This window comes from Amphibalanus amphitrite, unplaced genomic scaffold (genome assembly GCF_019059575.1).
Source record: "Amphibalanus amphitrite isolate SeventyFive unplaced genomic scaffold, NRLGWU_Aamphi_draft 000951F_arrow, whole genome shotgun sequence".
NCBI classification, from domain to species: Eukaryota; Metazoa; Arthropoda; class Thecostraca; order Balanomorpha; family Balanidae; genus Amphibalanus; species Amphibalanus amphitrite.
In genome coordinates this window covers 215,752-235,884 of record NW_024882445.1, presented here as the reverse complement: position 1 = coordinate 235,884, position 20,133 = coordinate 215,752, and the positions used below count along the sequence as shown (strand labels likewise).

General features: G+C 50.2%; 1 protein-coding gene across 4 annotated transcripts in view; it reads right to left on the bottom strand.

Annotated features, from left to right (window-relative positions):
• Positions 1-18,458, bottom strand: part of LOC122368485 (protein white-like) — a 45,156-nt gene extending 26,698 nt beyond the window's left edge. Inside the window, exon 1 of one of the 4 annotated variants that reach the window (XM_043342449.1) lies at positions 18,179-18,458. In XM_043342449.1, the coding sequence (XP_043198384.1) occupies positions 18,179-18,241 (63 nt within the window). In that variant the 5' untranslated portion in view covers positions 18,242-18,458. Of the gene's footprint in view, positions 1-2,685; positions 2,788-18,178 lie in introns of those variants that run through there. The other 3 variants (XM_043342444.1, XM_043342446.1, XM_043342445.1) reach the window with 3 other exon arrangements.
• Between the last annotated feature and the right edge of the window lie 1,675 nt (positions 18,459-20,133).

Sequence of the window (20,133 nt, the reverse complement as noted above, 5' to 3'; positions counted from 1 at the left end):
ATTGATGTGATGTTCATTTCTTATTTCAATTTCCATTTCTCGGTTGATTTATATAAATACTCGATAGACCTCGTGGGAGATCATGTGCCGGCCATTATAGGTATCATAAAGTGCCCCCGTTATCATCGAGGTGACGCTCGTACGACAAGAGTCGGCCAAGGACAGCGCCGTATCGCACACCTTGGCTGTGTAGCGTAGCACTTGTCACTTGGCAGGAGCCGGGAAACGCTCCGCTCAACGAGGTGGTAAACGCACATCCATTCCTCCGCAGTTTCGCGAAAAGGTAAATGAAGAAAGACGGCAGTCGAGACGTCATAACCTGCCGCGTATTAGGATGCAAGAGCCTTATTGATAAGAGAACGACTAGGTTAAGTACTAATCTACTTAAAGGGACCCTCCCACCTTCAAAAAAGTTAATGAATTGGCATGAAAGTGATGTCGCTCGGTTCAGAAAGAGCAAAAACGAATATCTACCAAATTTTATCGAAAAATATTCACCGGTTTTCAAGATATTAGACTTTTACTTTTGTTTACTTTTTGGGATCTCCGCTGTTCCTAGCGACTTTATTTGAAAGTGCGGCATTTGTTGCGCGCAAAGCAGCATATACCACCGCGTGCTACAAAACGTTTTAGTCAAACATTTAACGGACGTTCGAAAGCCTGATGACGTCATCAGATTCCCGTAATGGTTAAGAGATAGGGACCACGCTGGTCCCACCCTGCAAGTAAAGGGAAGAAATTTCTTGAACACCATAAAGCTGCGGGGGTTGCGACCAGGATAAATGGTGGTTTCTGAGCCTGGCCGCAAACTTGGCTATCTCAACTCAAAACTAATGTTAAGGTGGGAGGGTCCCTTTAAAGTACTTTGACAAGTGAGTGTCTTTCTGGTAGGCTTTAATCCCACATCATTAATACTGATGATCGTCTCGCGCCTTGGTTGAGTGTCGCCGCCTTCGCCCGGATCCGTCCCAGAGGTGACGGGTTCGGGCTGCCCCTCACACCAAGGTCTCGGTGTATCGATACATCTCGACATCGATGGCGGCGTGTCTCATTACGGGAGCTCTCACGGGCGCGCTGAGGACCTCCCGGCGGCGGCACCGGTCGGTCCGGCGGCTCCAGCTCCCCGGCGCGGCCGCGCGCGGCGGTGGCCCGAGTGTCTCGGCTGGCGGCCCGACGGCGGCAGGCGCGGCGACCGGGGCGCGACCGCAGAGGCCCAGCCGTCGGGACGGGGAGGACAGCGGCGCCTCGGCGGATTCCTTCGGTGGCGGACTTATGTAACTGTGCCCACTTGACCAGCGCCCATGCGAGTCACGGGCTCCTTACGTAACCGGCCTTTCTGTCTGCAATGCAGCCGAGTGACACGGCACATTTGCAACGCAGCGGACGGTGGTCATTCTACCAGCGAACGGTGAATAAACAGTCTCCAAGGCTCACGGATGTGTCTCGGTCATCTTTTAGGGTCTGGCAGGGTCGATACTTTGATTTCTTGAACCAACTGTTCATTAGAGCTGGGACAAAACTAGGGAAACAGTTACCAAGTTTGCGAAAGCTTTTATCGTTCATTTCGTCAATCACTTCAATTCAGAGGCAGGATTTGTCAAAGTTATTGTCGCACAATCGTTTCAACTCATAATATTGATGTAAGAAGAAAACGTTGTCCATATGTCTGAACTGAGTTGCAAAACTGACTTCTACCCCAATCTTTAGGTGCCAATCGCTTATCAAGCGCCCACGTGATAGGAAGATTGTTTCGAAAGTCGTTTAAAAGTATCGCAGGACGCAGCTGTCTAAACAATTTTACAGCAAGATAATAAACAGGGTAATACCCTTTAAATGCAGCTTTCTCAGCCATTCATATACCAGTATATCATAACTTCATGATAAAAGGCCTGCATAAGCTAAGTGCTTGCAGAGTGTTCATTTGATTTTTTTAAAATTTATTTGGAAGTGTTTTATTAAAATAAGTAATCCAGCACTATTTAAAGTTACCTACAACATACATAGGTATGCAAAGCCCGGCAGGGCTGCGGAGTCGGAGTCGGAGCTGGAGTCGGTCGGAGTCGACAGTTCTGCCCGGAGTCGGAGTCGGAGTCGGAGTCGCCAAAATCTTACCGACTCCGACTCCGGAGTCGGAGTTAACGCTGCATGGCTCAACGGCATGCACTGCACCTGTTAGATTGCCGATGCTGCGCTCGAATTTAGATTTTGTCGAAAAAAGGCCATGTTGCTGTTTTGAACGAACGTTTTCAGCAAAAGAAGCAAGACTGTGAATTCCCCAGAATCTGCTTGTTATTTTTATTGCATTTTTCCATCTAAAAGCCTTGGAACGCACAAAGGATCGTTTCAGGTAAGATAAAAACATATCCGTTATGAACTTCAATATCATGATATGGATTTTAATAGAACCGTCCGGAGTCGGAGTCGGAGTTGGAGTCGGAGTCGGAGTCGATTTTTGAAGCCGGAGTCGGGGTCGGAGTCGGAGTCACCCTAAAATCCATCGACTCCGCAGCCCTGTGCAAAGGTACTATGCTACAAATAATGAGGAAAGGCGCTTCTTATGGAAAACGTTATGCCTAAGCCCGTGGTTTTTATATATTTCGATTATTTTTTTTTGTGTGTGGAGATGACTGACAAAATGGGGTCTCTATAATCCAAAATGGAGACTTTCAAATCATGCCAGCGCACCACGGTCGGCTGTCACGGATCCAGCGGTCACGACTCACGACACGGTGTCACGACTCACGGCACGGAGTCACCGGTCACGGCACGGAGTCACGGTCGACTGGCGGCCCTGCCGTGTCCCGGTGACCACAGATCGCCGTCCTATCATATCGGGCAGATAGCCGGGCGCGCACACACGGTCACACGGACCACCTGTATCGCGCGCCGAGCAGATATGGTGGGACACACACTCACAGTGACGGTGCGGAACACATTTAGTATTGTATCCAAGTAAAGGTTAAGTACCTACGCTCTGATCGAAATACGTCCTGACGGAATACAATGTAAAATCGTCGTCAGCGTGCGTATGGTGTGTTTTGGCTTCTCACGCTGAAAAACGAATAAGTATGCACCAATTTACTTATACTATGTACATTGTACGCAAAAAATGACTCAAATGGTTTTGATGATAGATTCAGCAATTTAGCTAAGATTGATGTGTACGTACAGGTCTCGCGAAATTAAGCGGTAGGTTTTGCACTTTTACCTTTCCGGTTATATTGTGGTGCTGTGGGGCAGTTCACCACATATCAGTGACTGGATTTTACGTTAATCAGAAATGGAAAATATCAACCTGGTGCGTGTTCCAAAAATTCAATCAGTTCGATCCAAACGGCCCCAAGTAAAAGAATTAATTTAAGGAGCGGGTTGTTATATTTTAAGTTCCAAAACGAAGGCAAAAACCGAAACAGCGAATCAGACAATGGAGCGACGAAGAGACGAGAATGAAATCCAAGTTTGCCAAATATGCCCTGCCTAATCTAAGTTATAAAATCCCGGACAGAACGGGCCAAATCGAGGAGCCAGACGTGACGCGTCTGCTCGGGCCAAGAGCTCGGCCAGAAGTCCCGGGGTAGCGCGCGGCCCGACGCAGCGGGCCGGGTCCAGACATGCGCAGAAGCACTCGGACACCACGTGGCTGCCGATCGGAGCGCGGATTGGTCACTGGCCGACGCACTGCGGCAGCGCAGGCCGCAGACACGCGGTCGCATCGTGATGGGACAAAGTTCACGAACAGACACGTCCTGGGCCGCCTCCCCAGCGCCGGGGCGGGGTAGCGACGTCACAAGTCGGCGCGCGAATCGGTCTGCGCCGGGAACTCCCGTGCCGGCCGGCGACACACGTGGTTACCACAGTACTCACCGCCTCAGCGCGGAGCGCATACACGATAAGCCAAAACAATCACTTTTCACATCACTCGGTGCGCGACGCGATCGACACTTCACTGCGCGACGCAATAATCACTACACGGTACGGCGCAACGCAATTGTCACTGCACGGTCCTGCGCGACGCAAGAATCACTACACCGCGCGACGCAGTTATCACTTCACTGTCGGCGCCACGCGATCAGGATCGTCCTCGAACGCACGTACGCGGGCGCACTCAAAAGTATCGGAAGTCCGGTTGCGGCCGGAACTGCACGCGGCGGCCGCTGCGGGTGTGCACCGGCGCAGCCGCGGACGGCTTGTCGTCCTTGGCCGGCGATGCGGAAGACGTCACTCCAGGTTTTGAAGTCCTCTTGCTGGACGGTCTTGTAGTCGTTGGCGTCGGTGTCGGCTCGTCGGGCGCCCCAGTGGCGAGGGACCCGAGCGAGGTCGACGGTGACGGCTGCTGCTCCGGCGCCGTAGGCTCGGTACTGCTCGGACCAAGCGTGTCCGCAGATGGCGGCATGTGTGCCGGTTTGAGTCTGTCGACGCTTACAGTGTCGTGGGCGCCAGTCGGCAGCTCCAACGTGAACACTTTAGGGCTGCGTCTGATGACTCGCATGGGGCCGCGGTACGGGGACTCCAGAGAGTGCCGCACGCGGTCAACGCGTACCCACACGTGTGTGCATGTCATGAGATCGGGTGGCACATGTGTCGGTGGTGTGCGGGCATGGTTCGAGCCCTGTGAGAGTGTGACAAAATCGATTTCTGACATACGCTTTGCCAGTTCTTGGACGTACTTTGTCCCGACGGGGACCTTTTCGACGGCGGAGCGGGGAAACAGCACCTGCGCGCCTGTGACGGCAGTGAATGCCGAAAAACCTGACTCTGCTGGCATAGCTCTCAAACCTAGCAAAACGACGGGTAGCGCGCGCAGCCACTCTTGCTTGCGCGCCCGGATGGCGGCTTTGAGCGTTCGGTGGACTCTTTCCACCATCCCATTACATGTCAGATGATAAGCAGTGGTTCGGAGGCGATGGAAACCTATCATTGAAGACAAGTGTGAAAACAGTTCCGATTCGAATTGGGAACCGCGGTCTGTGACTACATGCAGTGGCACTCCGAACCGGGACACCCAAGTGTCGAGGAAAGCAGAGGCCACACTTTCCGCGGTGATCGAGACCAACGGCACGGCCTCGACCCAACGCGTGGCGCGATCGATGCATGTCAACAAATAACGAAATGGTGCGGTGAAGGGGTGCCCGTGAGGTACTGACGGGGGCAGCGGCCCGACTATGTCTATATGTACAGTTTCGAACCGCTGTGAGGGCACGTCAAACCGACCGGGCGGAGAACGAGTGTGCCTGTGCACCTTGGCTTCCTGGCATGCTTCACACTCCTTCACCCATCGCGCAATGTCACGGCGCATATCATGCCAGAAATAGCGAGAGCTGATGAGACGGGTGGTGCCTTTCCTACCCGGGTGTGACAGGCCGTGGAAACGATCAAACACGGCGCGCCTGCATGCCTCTGGTACGTACGGGCGTGGATGTGGTCCAGTGTTTTCACACAGGACTGTGATGTCGCCAGACAGTGTTACTGGCTCCAATCGGGAGGTGTCCTGCGGCTTTGAGCGCGATTCTGGACCTGACTCGGAATCCTGGTGCTCTGAATCGGCACTGCCGGCGTCTCTCTCCTTTTCCTGCTTCTGAGCCGCCGCGATATAATGGAGGTCACATGCATCGAGGGACACTGCATTTACCGGGCGACTAAGGCAGTCCGCCACCACGTTGTCACTGCCACGAATGTACGAGACCTCCGTGATGTATTCCGTGACGACACACCAGTGGCGCTGTTGGCGGTCAGACTTAGCCGTGTGTGGGCTGTGAAAAGCGCGCACGAGTGGCTTGTGGTCCGTTCGCAGGGTAACGTGGCGGCCTTCGATCATGTCACGAAAGTGGAGTGTGGCCAGATAAGCCGCGAGTAGCTCTCTGTCATACGCGGCGTACTTCTGTTGGGCCTGACTGAGCTTCCGTGAAAAGAAGCCAGTGGGAACGGGTACTCCGTCCACAATCTGATGGAGCGCGGCACCCACCGCGACTTGTGATGCGTCAGTAACGAGCTCGTACTGCTCGCAGTGTGGCACTGGGTGTGGCAGAGTGCAGGCGCCAGCCAGCGCCGCTTTACTGTCACTGAACGCCTGAGTCTGTTCCTCTGTCCACGTCAGTTCTTTGCTTTTTGGATTGAGTCGAATCAGTTCGGTCAGGTGGAACGTGACATCGGCGAATCGCGGAATCATACGCCGGTAGAAGCCGATGAGTCCCAGATAGCGACGCAGTGACTCTGAGTCATGCGGTAGAGGGAGGTCCAGAATCTCCTTCACTCTGGCCTTGGGAGGTGTGACACCTGTGCTGGTGACGTCATGACCGAGGAAGATGAGTGACTTCTTCATGAACTCGCATTTCTCCAGTGAGATGCGAAGCTTGTGCTCAGCCAGCTTGCTGAACACGAGGCGCAGATCTTTCTCATGCGCTCCTGGTTCTCGGAAAATACCAGAATATCGTCGAGATAGACGAACACGCACGGCACGTCTCGGAAGATGCCGTCCATGACCCTCTGGAATGTGGCACCTGCGTTGCGAAGGCCCATTGGAATGAAGGTGTATTCGTACAAGCCGAAGGGCGTGGTGACGGCCGTCTTCTCTGAGTCAGCGGGGTTCATAGGCACCTGGTGATATGCACGGAGCAGATCGATTTTGCTGAACCACTGAGCGTTGTGGAGCTTGGTTGAGAGGCTCTGAATGTGCGGCAGTGGGTAGCGGTCCGGTTTGGTTACGGCGTTGAGCGCGCGGTAATCACCGGTGACACGCCACTCACCAGGGGTACTCTTCGGAACCATGTGGATGGGTGAGGCCCACGGGGACCTAGACGGACGAATCACTCCTGTTTTGAGCAGCACATCGAGTGCTTGTTTTGCTGCGGTTAGTTTGTCGGGCGGCAGCTTGCGTGGGCTGGCGAACGTGGGTGGAGCGCTGCCGGTGTCGATGAAGTGAGTGGTTTTGATTGGCGAGTCTGTGTAATCCGGCTGGTTAGGGCTGAGAACAGCGGGGTGATCCTCTAGGATGGGCCGCACTGCCTCAGGCACCTGAGCGAGATCGTTTATCACCAAATGAACAGACTCCCCGGTCGTCGGTACACCGGGAGCAGAGAGCAGAGTGGTGGAGTCGCGGAGAACTTGGGAACCACAATCGACAACCAACGAGTTGTGAGCGAGAAAATCGTTACCGAGTAGTGGCTCTGTCACTTCAGCCACTACAAATGTCCATGTGTAACTGCGTCTGAGTGTGGGGAGGACAATATCGAGAGTGGCCTCGCCATGCACGCGCAGTGGCTGCCCGCTGGCAGTCGTGATCGAAACAGCGGACGGGTGAATTAGAGTTCCATTCACATAGGAGGGCGGAACCAGGGATACACCAGCGCCAGTATCCACGATGAATTTCAGGGGCTGATCATTCACCTTGGCTGTTACCCTAAGGAGCGGCAGGCCGAGGGCTGCGTTTACGGCCTGCTCCTCTCGTTTCCCGACTCTGAGGCTGCACGGGAGGGAGATGCAGCTCGTGAGGACGGCTGCATGGTCAGATCAGCAGCTTTGTCGGGCCAGTGACACCATGGCTTGCAAGTGCGTGCTCTGCTGCCGAAAAACAGGTGAGCACGGCATACTTTCGGCTTCTGGTCAGGGTGGAACGGCGTGAGACCGAGAGACGCCCTTGAATCACGAGCATCACGAGCAGGGGAGTGTGTGGCGGCTCGGCTCTGCGGCTGAGTGGCCCTGTGGTACCTTGGGTGCTGCTGAGCCACAAGGAACGCCTGTGAGTCAGACTGTGGGTCCTGATCCTGACAGTGAACCATGTTAGCAGCTGAGTTTTGCACAAGAGGCATTAGCTCATCCGCGAGTTTGCCCAACTGCGACAATGAGAGCTCGCGCTGAGAAGCCAGGGCTGTTGCGATGCCTGTAGGTAGCGACTGGATAAATTTGTGCCGAACGAGATCGTCTCCGACACCAACCTTGTCGGCCACCTCTCTGAGTTCGCTTAGAAAGAGTGAGGGTCGGCCCGTCAGACGCGTTTTGCTGATCAGTTTCTCAAACATCTCTGGCTTTGTCTTTTCGTACATGTCAGTGACGGCTGTCTGTAGCTCAGAGAAATTTTTGTTGCTCAAGACAGCACGTGGAATGTGCGAGATGGTTTCCGGAGGCAGGGCAGAGAGAACGTGGTAGAATTTGGTCTGCGAGTTGGTGATTTTGGCAATGTTAAATTGGGCGTCCATAATAGCGAACCAGCCGTCAACCGCGGTGTCCATAAAAACCGGCGGCTTGATCGACACACGATGGACCGGCTCAGCATGAGCGGGTTCCATCGTGCCCTCGTTCGTCATGATCGTTAAAGTATAGCTGGTGTTTGCAATGCACTGAACAATTAAGATTTAAAACACCGAGTGCAAAATCCGAAAGAGCCAATGGAACGCCGAAATAAAATCACCGAGAAGATAAATGCCTAACTAATCACACGGCGGAGAGATGGCACAGAAACCATCATGGAAAAGTGGCGCAGAAGCCACTGTGGAGCGACGGAATAGCAATCCATGTGGGGGAATAATATAAAATAATTGATTCGGGAATGAGCGGAGGCGACAACCCGGAAGTATGGAAAAATCGAACAAGAATCACGTCGGGGTCACCAATATGTGGTGCAGTGGGGCAGTTCACCACATATCAGTGACTGGATTTTACGTTAATCAGAAATGGAAAATATCAACCTGGTGCGTGTTCCAAAAATTCAATCAGTTCGATCCAAACGGCCCCAAGTAAAAGAATTAATTTAAGGAGCGGGTTGTTATATTTTAAGTTCCAAAACGAAGGCAAAAACCGAAACAGCGAATCAGACAATGGAGCGACGAAGAGACGAGAATGAAATCCAAGTTTGCCAAATATGCCCTGCCTAATCTAAGTTATAAAATCCCGGACAGAACGGGCCAAATCGAGGAGCCAGACGTGACGCGTCTGCTCGGGCCAAGAGCTCGGCCAGAAGTCCCGGGGTAGCGCGCGGCCCGACGCAGCGGGCCGGGTCCAGACATGCGCAGAAGCACTCGGACACCACGTGGCTGCCGATCGGAGCGCGGATTGGTCACTGGCCGACGCACTGCGGCAGCGCAGGCCGCAGACACGCGGTCGCATCGTGATGGGACAAAGTTCACGAACAGACACGTCCTGGGCCGCCTCCCCAGCGCCGGGGCGGGGTAGCGACGTCACAAGTCGGCGCGCGAATCGGTCTGCGCCGGGAACTCCCGTGCCGGCCGGCGACACACGTGGTTACCACAATATCTCAGAAACTAATCGATCTACGATGAAGCCATTTTACACGATCATGGCCGGCTTGTTACCCAACAAGTCGATCGCATCTTCAACACTTAAAAGCTTAAGACGACGAAGATATAGCCTGAAGTACACTAAATTTTCTAGGTGCAAAACCTACCGCTAAAACCCGCGAGACCTGTACATACATGAGGGATAACGCACAAGGTGGCGTGGAAGACCGAAGAGGTCACTTAGTTTGAAATACTCATGTTTAAATAGAAATGAAAAGTACGTCTCCTTCTCACTTGACTGTGAGTGCGGACAGTTTCCAAGCTAGGTTTGCTATCAGAATTCACAAACACGAGCTGCATCATTTGCTGGCTGCCTGCAGCTCGTTGTAGTTACCACACATTTGAATATGAAACACACATGATACAATTATTTTGAAGAGATTGATGACGCTGCATTACGGCCCGCGGTCATCATCAAGATCAATTATCCACAATTGCAGGGCGGACCCGGGTTGAAGCTCTGCCCACTGACGCCGGGCGGAGGCCAGCGCCTTTCCCTTCCCTGCGCTCTGCCGTGAGTGTATATTGTATAAATGCCCCCTCCCTTCGGATCAAACGACCCGAGAGTCGTGAATCCTTCAATAAAATATACCGTGCCATTGCATGCAATATCATATACGAGATTTGCATTTTCAGTTACATAACATCGGTTCTGCTGTCACCGTGCGAGGTCGCGTCTGACCTTGTGTGGAGATAATATGGTGCCGCGGGAGGCGGCGGCGCGCCCGCGCCCCATTGGTCGCTGTCGCGTCGTACAGCGGCTACCCGCCGGCCGCTCACGACGTCGGGTGGGTGGCGCCGTCGTGAAATGTGACAGCCCGCCGACGCCGTGGTCTTCCAATACTGCGACTGCCGTGATCGCCGCCGGCCCGCTCTGAATTTATGGATGCACGAGCAGTGGGGGGTCGCTGGGTACACCTGTTCCTGAGGACATTTACAATGGGCGCCGCTGTCCGGGCGACGATAATCTCCAATGATAAATTGAACATGTCTTCTGCCATCCCTATATGGAAACTGCAAGATTTATAAAATTGTTCGAATGGCCCATTCGAACAATTTTATAATCGAATTTTATAATCGGCCATTCGATTGTAATCGAACGACTGAAGTACGTCTCGGAGACGTACTTCAGTCGTTCGATTAAAGCAATGGTTTAGCAATGACTCTAATTTTAGCTCTTTTGAAGTACCGCGCGTAACAAAAAGTGTACGTATACAATTTCCGATACAGCTCAAAAGTCTATAAACATAATTAAGTTTTGAAGAGCATGTATAAACTACTGTGCCACTATTTCTCAAGCTTGTGAATTTAGCCTTCACCGGTAACGGAGTCCCATAGTTTCACCGTTTCTGTCGCCGTTGTAACTTTTTCGGCTTCTTCCCGCGAACCATAATTACGTGCCTAACGGAACACGTGACTGAAGCTGGGGATAATCTCCTCTCGTCGCCTCCTTATGCGACTCGGTACGCGTCCTCCCACGGCCACGACAGGCTTGATATACCCGTTGCTCCCCGGCCACAACAGACGCGGGCCATACACTACCGCGCGTCGGCGGCACGTCAAACGCCCTGACCTGGACGTGTGTTACAGGGCGCCCACCCGCGCGTCACAGACACAGACACTAGACAGACAGGCTGAGCGGCCGTGTACTAGAAGTGTCACGATGTCCTTCACGAGTACGCCCCCAATTCCCTCCCCAAATCCTCACTATCTTGTCTATCCATTCTGATTCATCTCATTCTCCATATGTTACTCACTTCATCGCACATCTTAGTCAACACTTCTTTTGTTGTTGCAAATTGCACAAAGACTACCTCCATCAGCAACAACTACACCCAAGCAGACGTACCATTCCAACCCTTAACAATTGCACAGTCCAGTTCTGAATGTCCTGCTTATCTATTGTCCGGGTTGGCACGTCTCTCTTCGACACGGTTTCCTGTCTCTAATAACCCTACCACCATCTGGGCAATGAGCAAGGAAACCTAACAGGTGAGTTCAACAGGTGAGGCCACACACAGGGTGAGACAGAAAAGCGGTCCGGGCTAATCCACTGTCTGGAGTAAGATGACGAACCATGCCTGGCGAGCCAACTATTCACATCGCATGTGCGACCAAAGAAACTTTTTAATCACCATATCCCAATCATTAAGCACGTTGATCAATAGACTTCACTCCAGAGAGCAAACCAATTGCTATTCAGAACCGTTTTTTATCGTGGAAAAGGATGAATTTACTAGCGAAAATTCAAATAACGAACTTGCTATAATTATGATTATCGACTCATCTGGGGAAATCGTTGATTGATCCGTAACCCTATCAATCAAACTTTTTCGTTCTGCCACCACATCTTCGATTTTTTCCTTCGCAGTTGCAATTCTGTTCTTTTCTTAGAACTTGTATAATATAGATCTTTCGAATATCTTGAACCAGTTTGATTTTAAGCTCCTCCTCTGACGATTCGTTAAGCCATGTTTATTTAGAGCTGATGAAACGCATACTTTCAGGCATATGCAGCATTAATCAAGTGAAAAAATGTAAGCGATATGCAGACCTTTTTCATTACCACATGTGCTGCTATCTAAACCAAGCTTCAATTTTCTTGCAGATCCTGTTTTCACTCCACTTCGACATGAAATTCGAGCCCGTGTTATAATTTTCGGATTGTATTGATTACCGATGGAATACTCTATAGCTCCTATTTCTTCCTGAAAGAAACATTGAGCTATGTTTTCTGTGGTGACAGGTTGACAACCACACATCTATAATCCAGTGATGAATATCGTGTTAGAGACATAGAAGACGGCTGCATGACAACGGCGATAACCAACGAAGAACCACAGACAGCTCAATGTCGCCCCCCATGCAACCTTGCGAATAAGGAGCAGACGGAACAGTGTGGACAATGATCAGGAGCCGGCGCTAAGCTCCTTTGCGGTTAACAGTCATTGTCCCTTCCTGATAGATTTCTCGTATGACCATTTCCATCCCTCCCTGCAATCAGACAAACCACGTTGCGTAACTCGGTGTGCAAGGCTGCTTGCATAACACGGTCATCGCTTGATCAAGATCCGGCTACAAATGTCCAGTGTCACGTGTCGTCTCTTCCTCTGCCTCGAACCGAAGTCAATGGAATGCGATACTGACATGTTTTTGACCCGTTACGATTCGGCTGATATGGTATCTTTGACACGACTTGATTACATGCACTGAAAATGTAAACCGTAACATGCTTTGTGCATTAAACCCGCGGTTGAACAAATACGATTCTTAAAACATGCAACTATTTGTATAGTGCTGACATGGAACTAACCACATATTCTGCGGTCATCTTTATGCCACAGGTAATACAACATCGCTCATTATGACAAATTAGTGTCGTTAATGAACCATAAATTTACATAGCCAATTGCATGGCCCTCCTTGTTTGTCAGGTGATATCAAACTTTGCTTTGCATTAACCAAGACTGTAATAATTTGAAAAGAGCGTGTTTGATGACACGATGTGGATCGGTCTTATCACGTTTCTGTCATGCAAGAGGCGAGGCATGTGTATCAATATTGGTGCCAATCGGCGTGCTTATTTATTATTCATAGTTAGCATCAAACTGTCAGCGGATAGCCGCATTTGCTTTAAGTACCCACTCATGGGTGGAGAACCTGCCCCGGCCACCCCGGCCGTGGCCGGGGTAACTTTCAGCCTACCCCGGCGCGGCCGGGGTAACTTTTCTACTCTTGTAAATCCTAAAAGCTGTCTCCATACGAGAAAAGAAAACTCACGCTCTTCGAATGTTGACTTCCATGGGCGTAATATTGCAAATCAGGTAGGTATTTACCATTTACTTAACTTGCCATAATCTCCAACCCTAAGACCCGCGTGTGGTCGCCAATGCCAAGATTGCTCTCAAATCCTGTTCAGTTTCGAAATTTTGGCGCGCCTTCGGCGCACTTTTTCAAAACTACTGCTTGACCTCATTGCCTTCAACTGACCTGCCACCAACCGCAACCACACCCCTTTATGAGCGTACCCGTCAGGGTGCTCATAAACACCGAGCGGCCATCATGCTTCGAACTCGGACTGTTGTAACCGGGCCGCGTGCTCTCGCCACGCGGAATCCAACGCTCTAGCAACTGAGCTACGAGACCGGGACCGCGTTAGGCGGCACGGGCGGACATCGATAGCAGCGCCTCTATCGGTCACTAGGGAAAGCTGGGCTGTAGGCGACGAAATACCGGCTGAGTTGTCACACGTTGAATAGATTTATAGACATCAGTCTTGTGAAAAAGTTGAACTTTTGCCTTCAATATTTCTACAGGCAATTTTAGAAGTGTCTTCACATAGATTACAAAACCGTTTAGATTATTGTATTAACTTCAAGCCTTCCCTATTGTTCTTGACGATGAGCGGGAACTATTTCTAATTAGTGTTTCTAGCTTAGTAAAAAAAAAACATATTGTGCAAACGATGAAAAAAGCATAAATGGAAGATTTAAATGCAATTTTCTCTAACAATTAATGGTAAAATCTCTACACATCAAGGAAAAGGTGCATGCTAACTGATAATTTAAAGTTCTTGGGGCCAGTTGTTTTCTTCTTTTCTTACGTCGCCCCAATGGCCGCGAATACACTTGTGATAACGCCTATCGGATCGATATTCCTGGATCGACTCCCTGTTTGTATTATAAGAGCCGCCCAACATTGAAAAAGGCTACGCCCGTGGATGTCAGTGACCTATTTTATTGCTTTGCTTGGTTCGATCTGTCAATTTCTCTGTAAAGCTTCTACTATGGTGAGTTGTCTTTTTGTAGCTATTTTGAGACACAATAAAAAGCTGAAAACGCAACATTTAGGTACTCAAAATGGCATATGGTTTGGTTTGGGTTCGGTGTGAAATTGGAAGTTTAAGTAAAAAGAAATAATAATTTAAAAGGAAATTGCCTTTTCGATCATTCCAAAAATGTTATGAATAATACGGTGTCGGATACAACGCTCATCCTTGAGCAAACACAGCATCCTATTCCATGCGTCAGAATAGGGGTTTGATGATGACCGTTGAGAACAACGTGAGTATATCGTCTTCCCGCGACTATCGGTCGCCGGCCGGGGTAACTTTTTCAAACATTCTCCACCCATGTCATGGGTGGAGAACCTGCCCCGGCCACCCCGGCCGTGGCCGGGGTAACTTTCAGCCTACCCCGGCGCGGCCGGGGTAACTTTTCTACTCTTGTAAATCCTAAAAGCTGTCTCCATACGAGAAAAGAAAACTCACCGCTCTTCGAATGTTGACTTCCATGGGCGTAATATTGCAAATCAGGTAGGTATTTACCACGGTGACTATAAATTTACCATTTACTTAACTTGCCATAATCTCCAACCCTAAGACCCGCGTGTGGTCGCCAATGCCAAGATTGCTCTCAAATCCTGTTCAGTTTCGAAATTTTGGCGCGCCTTCGGCGCACTTTTTCAAAACTACTGCTTGACCTCATTGCCTTCAACTGACCTGCCACCAACCGCAACCACACCCCTTTATGAGCGTACCCGTCAGGGTGCTCATAAACACCGAGCGGCCATCATGCTTCGAACTCGGACTGTTGTAACCGGGCCGCGTGCTCTCGCCACGCGGAATCCAACGCTCTAGCAACTGAGCTACGAGACCGGGACCGATCGATATTCCTGGATCGACTCCCTGTTTGTATTATAAGAGCCGCCCAACATTGAAAAAGGCTACGCCCGTGGATGTCAGTGACCTATTTTATTGCTTTGCTTGGTTCGATCTGTCAATTTCTCTGTAAAGCTTCTACTATGGTGAGTTGTCTTTTTGTAGCTATTTTGAGACACAATAAAAAGCTGAAAACGCAACATTTAGGTACTCAAAATGGCATATGGTTTGGTTTGGGTTCGGTGTGAAATTGGAAGTTTAAGTAAAAAGAAATAATAATTTAAAAGGAAATTGCCTTTTCGATCATTCCAAAAATGTTATGAATAATACGGTGTCGGATACAACGCTCATCCTTGAGCAAACACAGCATCCTATTCCATGCGTCAGAATAGGGGTTTGATGATGACCGTTGAGAACAACGTGAGTATATCGTCTTCCCGCGACTATCGGTCGCCGGCCGGGGTAACTTTTTCAAACATTCTCCACCCATGTACCCACTTCGCTGACTTATCTGAAACACGAAATACGGTTTTGTGGCCTGGGTACGTGCATGAGTAAGTTGCAACCTTGCGTAATGGAGCCACGGAGAAGGACAACCGGTCCCGACTAAAGCTTTCTTAGTGGAGGTGACGAAGTCAGCATTCAGCAACTTTTCACAGCCATTATTACACTGTTATTTACAGTGGGATTCCAAACTCCAAGGTAACGCATCTTCTCTGCACATCAAACAAATCCGCACGCACATCAATGTGAAGACACGGCCAATATAAGATAACATCTCTGATATTAGCTGATAAATCGTATACACCCGGCGCAGTGTTCCCGAGAAAAAATCAGCTGGTGTTTTACAGTCCGATGTGGAAAGAATCAAAGTCGGGACGCATCACACATTTTATTTCCTGGACAGGAAAATAACAGGAGCCGGACACAGAGACCGGGAGATATGAGGCGGCTCCAGATGCTTCGTGCTGAGCACAGGGTATATAATCCCTCGGGAAATTTGACTTCCACGACCACACCATGGATTTGACTACATAAGATCATACTTCTCGCGTCATTTTTGTTTTTGAGACTACGGGATATGTGAGATAAAACGTGCGAAGACAGAAGTAAAATTTCATTGAATTTTCATTTCAATGACGACTGTGTAAACTTCAGGAGCTGGAGGGACCCGGGGGGGGGGGGGGGGACATGAGCGGAACATTCGCTCCATCAGGTCCTAAGGTGTTTTGGACGGGGACGGATCAAGAAATACAGTCGACGAAATCGACATAAAAAGCAAGCTGATAAGACTTATGAAAAAGGAAGGTGGTCATTACCCCCTAAAACGGCGATTTTCCGTTAATCGGCTGATACAGTATCATCAATCGACCGCAACTAAGTCAAGGTTATGCAACATGCATGGTCAATGGGCATGCATAACAGACTGGTTTCCTGAATTTCAATGACGTCATTTAACCCTCGCCGGCCGAGGGGGGGGGGGGCGGGTGCCGCCCCCCCCCCCATAGGGTTTTTTTCGCGATAGCTCCGAACACGCTGGCGATAGAGAGCTGAAACTTGGCATACCTGACCTTTGATCCAAGCCGCATCTTTTGACACCAACCGCATTTTTGGGTCAGGTCAGGTCACTGACCTATGACGTCATAAGTGAACCTCTGCACGGTCTTCAGATGTCGCAACTTCGCAACACCCTCACTGCCAGAGGAGATGTCACAGGGAAATGAAACTTGCAGGATCTAGTATCCATTATGAGTCCCACAACTTGTATATCTCGGATTTTTCCTAAAGGTCATATGAGGTCAGGTCATTTTCGTGACCTCACCATTATAAGTCAATGGGGAAAAATGAAAACTGCTATTCTGGCGCCGGGAACGATCTCCAACTATCTCAAGCACACAGAATCGTGATTTGATGCACTACTTGCAAGGTTAGATGCGTCACTTTTGCAATGTTGACCTTGCGTGATGTCATTTATGACGTCATCAAGGTCATATTAGTTTTTCGTCAATAACTCTTGATCAAATTGAGCTAGCGAGTCGGGAAAGCCACCAATGGACTCAGGAAGACCTGCCGAATCGAATGATATGCGACATGACCTCTTTCGAACAACTTCGTGACCTGGGGGTGCTGACCTGACCTTGACCTGAGGTCAACACCCCAAGTTGACCTGACCCGAACAAAAAGTATATCATTCGACGCGCCTGAGCGAGGTGAACACGATGCTGCCAAAATCGCGGCTCGCGACCGTTTTTTGCGAAGTTATCCACCAAAAACTGAACCGTACCTTGGGGCACTTGACCTGACCTCAGAGGTCACCGGTTGACCTAGGACCTTAAAATCGGGTACCAATCTCTGCGTCTCGTAACGGCGCACACGCTCGTTTTTTCCGCGACGCGCTAGCTCCACCAGGGGCGAAACGGCGAGGGGGGGGGGTCGTACCCGCCCCCCCCCCTCGGCCGGCGCGTATGTAGAAAACCAATAGGTCCGGTGAGGGTTAAAGGTAGTGTGCCACCTTTGAAAGATTTCCCATTTTATTTTTCCTAGGATAAGAAGCTTCTGTTTTTACCTAATATCGCAAAAAAAATCAAAAATGGGCCTGGAATAGTGCCTTTTTCGCCTAAAAGTTTATCGGTTTTTCGATATGTATAACAACTGTAGTGGGTTCACCTGCAAACAGGCGTCGCCAACAATCGCGAATGCGGCGCACATGTGACAATAAGCAAAGGTCATTATAGTGTTACGACGTACGGGAATGAGTTATCAGCTGTCTAATCGTAGACAACACAATGTCGAGCCTTAAACTGTAAGCCTGTATTGGTATTGTTTCTTTTATTTGGCTGTCGAACATTATTTATGGTTTGAAATATGATTTTATGTAAAATAATTGATATGAAAAAGCCGTCTCATAAGTTATGACCCCATTTCACCACACGCAAGTGGCAGAAATGACAATGATCAGCTGACGCATTTTTCTTGGCCGAAGTCAGAGCGCGCAGCCCGACGCACCACCACCGCACCACAAAGTATGAGCAGAAGCCGCGCCCAAAGCCAGGGCCCCGGTAACGTGAGGTAGCCGAGTCGGGGCAGCGTTGTTGATTTCCAGATCCCAACTATGCGTGAGCGAGCAGCGGAAAACATGTAAAGACGTCCTTCCTCATTAAATGTTTCATTAGCATGCTAATTGCCTAACCTTATTTTCTCGTTTTTAGCAGGATTAGTGTTCACTTACCGTGAAGAAGGGGTCCATGATGGGGAGCGTGTCCTCGCCGCTCTTGAGTCTGTTGGCCGGCATGGTGTCTGATGGTGTGAGCACGCGGCGCGGGTCCTCGGTCGGACGGTACGCTCCTGCTGTCACCGGGGGCTGGAGGGCACCCTGCGCCGACCGGCCCGGCCACCAGGGCCCGCGCCGGGCCGACCCCAGACTGCGGTCCACTCACCAACTAATGGTTCGCGTGGCTGCCGCCGCCGCTGGCGGCGCCACCTACCTAGGTGAGGGACGGCACCTGATGAGAGTGCCACAGGAGCGGCCGGGGGCGAGGGTTCGTGATCGCCGGGCCCGCCCGGTAGGCTATCTTGATCAAGACCTCCTACCGCTCCCCGTGGCTGATTCTGAAGGATAAGTAGCGGCTCCCGTAAATGGTCTAGTGGTAGCTGCTGTGACGGCCTGCGAGTTATTGGATTGGATGCTCCGATCAACGTGAACGTTTTTGCCACCCTTCCGTACACACGGTGAAGGTATCCGCCGGCTTATAAATCGATCGGGTAATTCTGAGTGGTAGTAAAAAGGGAAAGATGTAAATAACGGCGGCGTCACGCGGCGTTAGCTGTTATCTGTTCGTCGCGGAACCCAGCCCACCGTTCACCCTAACCTAATGGACAAGAAAAAAATGTTTGTCCCACCCTGCACTTTACGACCACCAACATCTCAATAAATTGTGGCTGTTCAATGTATTTACTGACTCTTTCCAGACACTGAACACGTCTCGAATTCATGAGCAGGTTCCCGAGGCGGACGACAGAGACCCGCACAGAGAACTGACGGCGAGTAAATTACCGACAACGATGGCTATCGGCGGCGGAGAATATTGAGCAGTTTAGTGGCCGCTGCAGACACGCCAGGCAGCCTTCAAAACGGACTTATAACACACATTTCCCCGAGTAACCCATAGCAATCGACATATTTTATGCAAAGGAAGAAAATAAATTGACCAGCAATTGATTTCATGATTTGGGTCCCTGTCGGAATGCCTATTTATTTTAACACTATCGGCATAAAAGTTAATGAACCTATGGGCCTTATTTGCATACTAAGGCCGAGGAAAAGGTTGTATGAAGACAATCAATCCCCGCCTTTTCGCCTTTGAATAAGCCGAAACGGGTGTGTGAGCCATTATGAGACGTGACGATTGATAGATATCCAATTTTTAGGTCTTGCGCCAAGTCGGCTTCAATATTTGCCATAAGTGGAGGGTATTGAGCAAAATGTGAAAAGATGTGCCTGCAGTTATTTCAATGCATCGTTGTAACCAAACCAATAAAGCCATCAAAGGTCGGGTTACAGATATGATAACGTTCAGCTCTCTTTACCTAACACATTCCAACCAATCTGTGAAAAACGCCAGGGGTGGGCCCACATACAAACCCTCTTTCCCATCTTGGCCGGGGAAGGTTAGCTGCTTTGACACGACCTGAGTCTGACCATCTGATACACACGCTCTAGGCACACGCGCGCGCCACACAGGCAGGTACACAAATTAAAGGCAGTAGTAAGCATTTTAAAATAAGCACCCCTAGATAAGGCCATTGGCTTACAGCGATGCAAATTTAGCCGCAAAACCCCCGTCCGTGAAGACAGCTGAAAGGTACGCACACCATCAATCATGACATGGCTCCGGCGCCGGACACGGTAACATTCCAGGAATGCTGGACAAGAATGGAAGAATTCTATAGCTGTCACCAGCTGACATCACTAAACCCTGTTGACAGTGATTGATAAATGGATTGATATGATTCGATCGGACCACCCTTTAATGCCTCGCATATCGGCGCGCGAGTCCAGTTTTTGTTATGTACGAGGATGATGTATGTACTTCGAGTTGCCATCATAAATAACTTGGTGTGCTCTTCACAGACCACAGCCATCGCGTCGGTCAATTCATGCCATTGTGTCTGCATTGTCGAGCA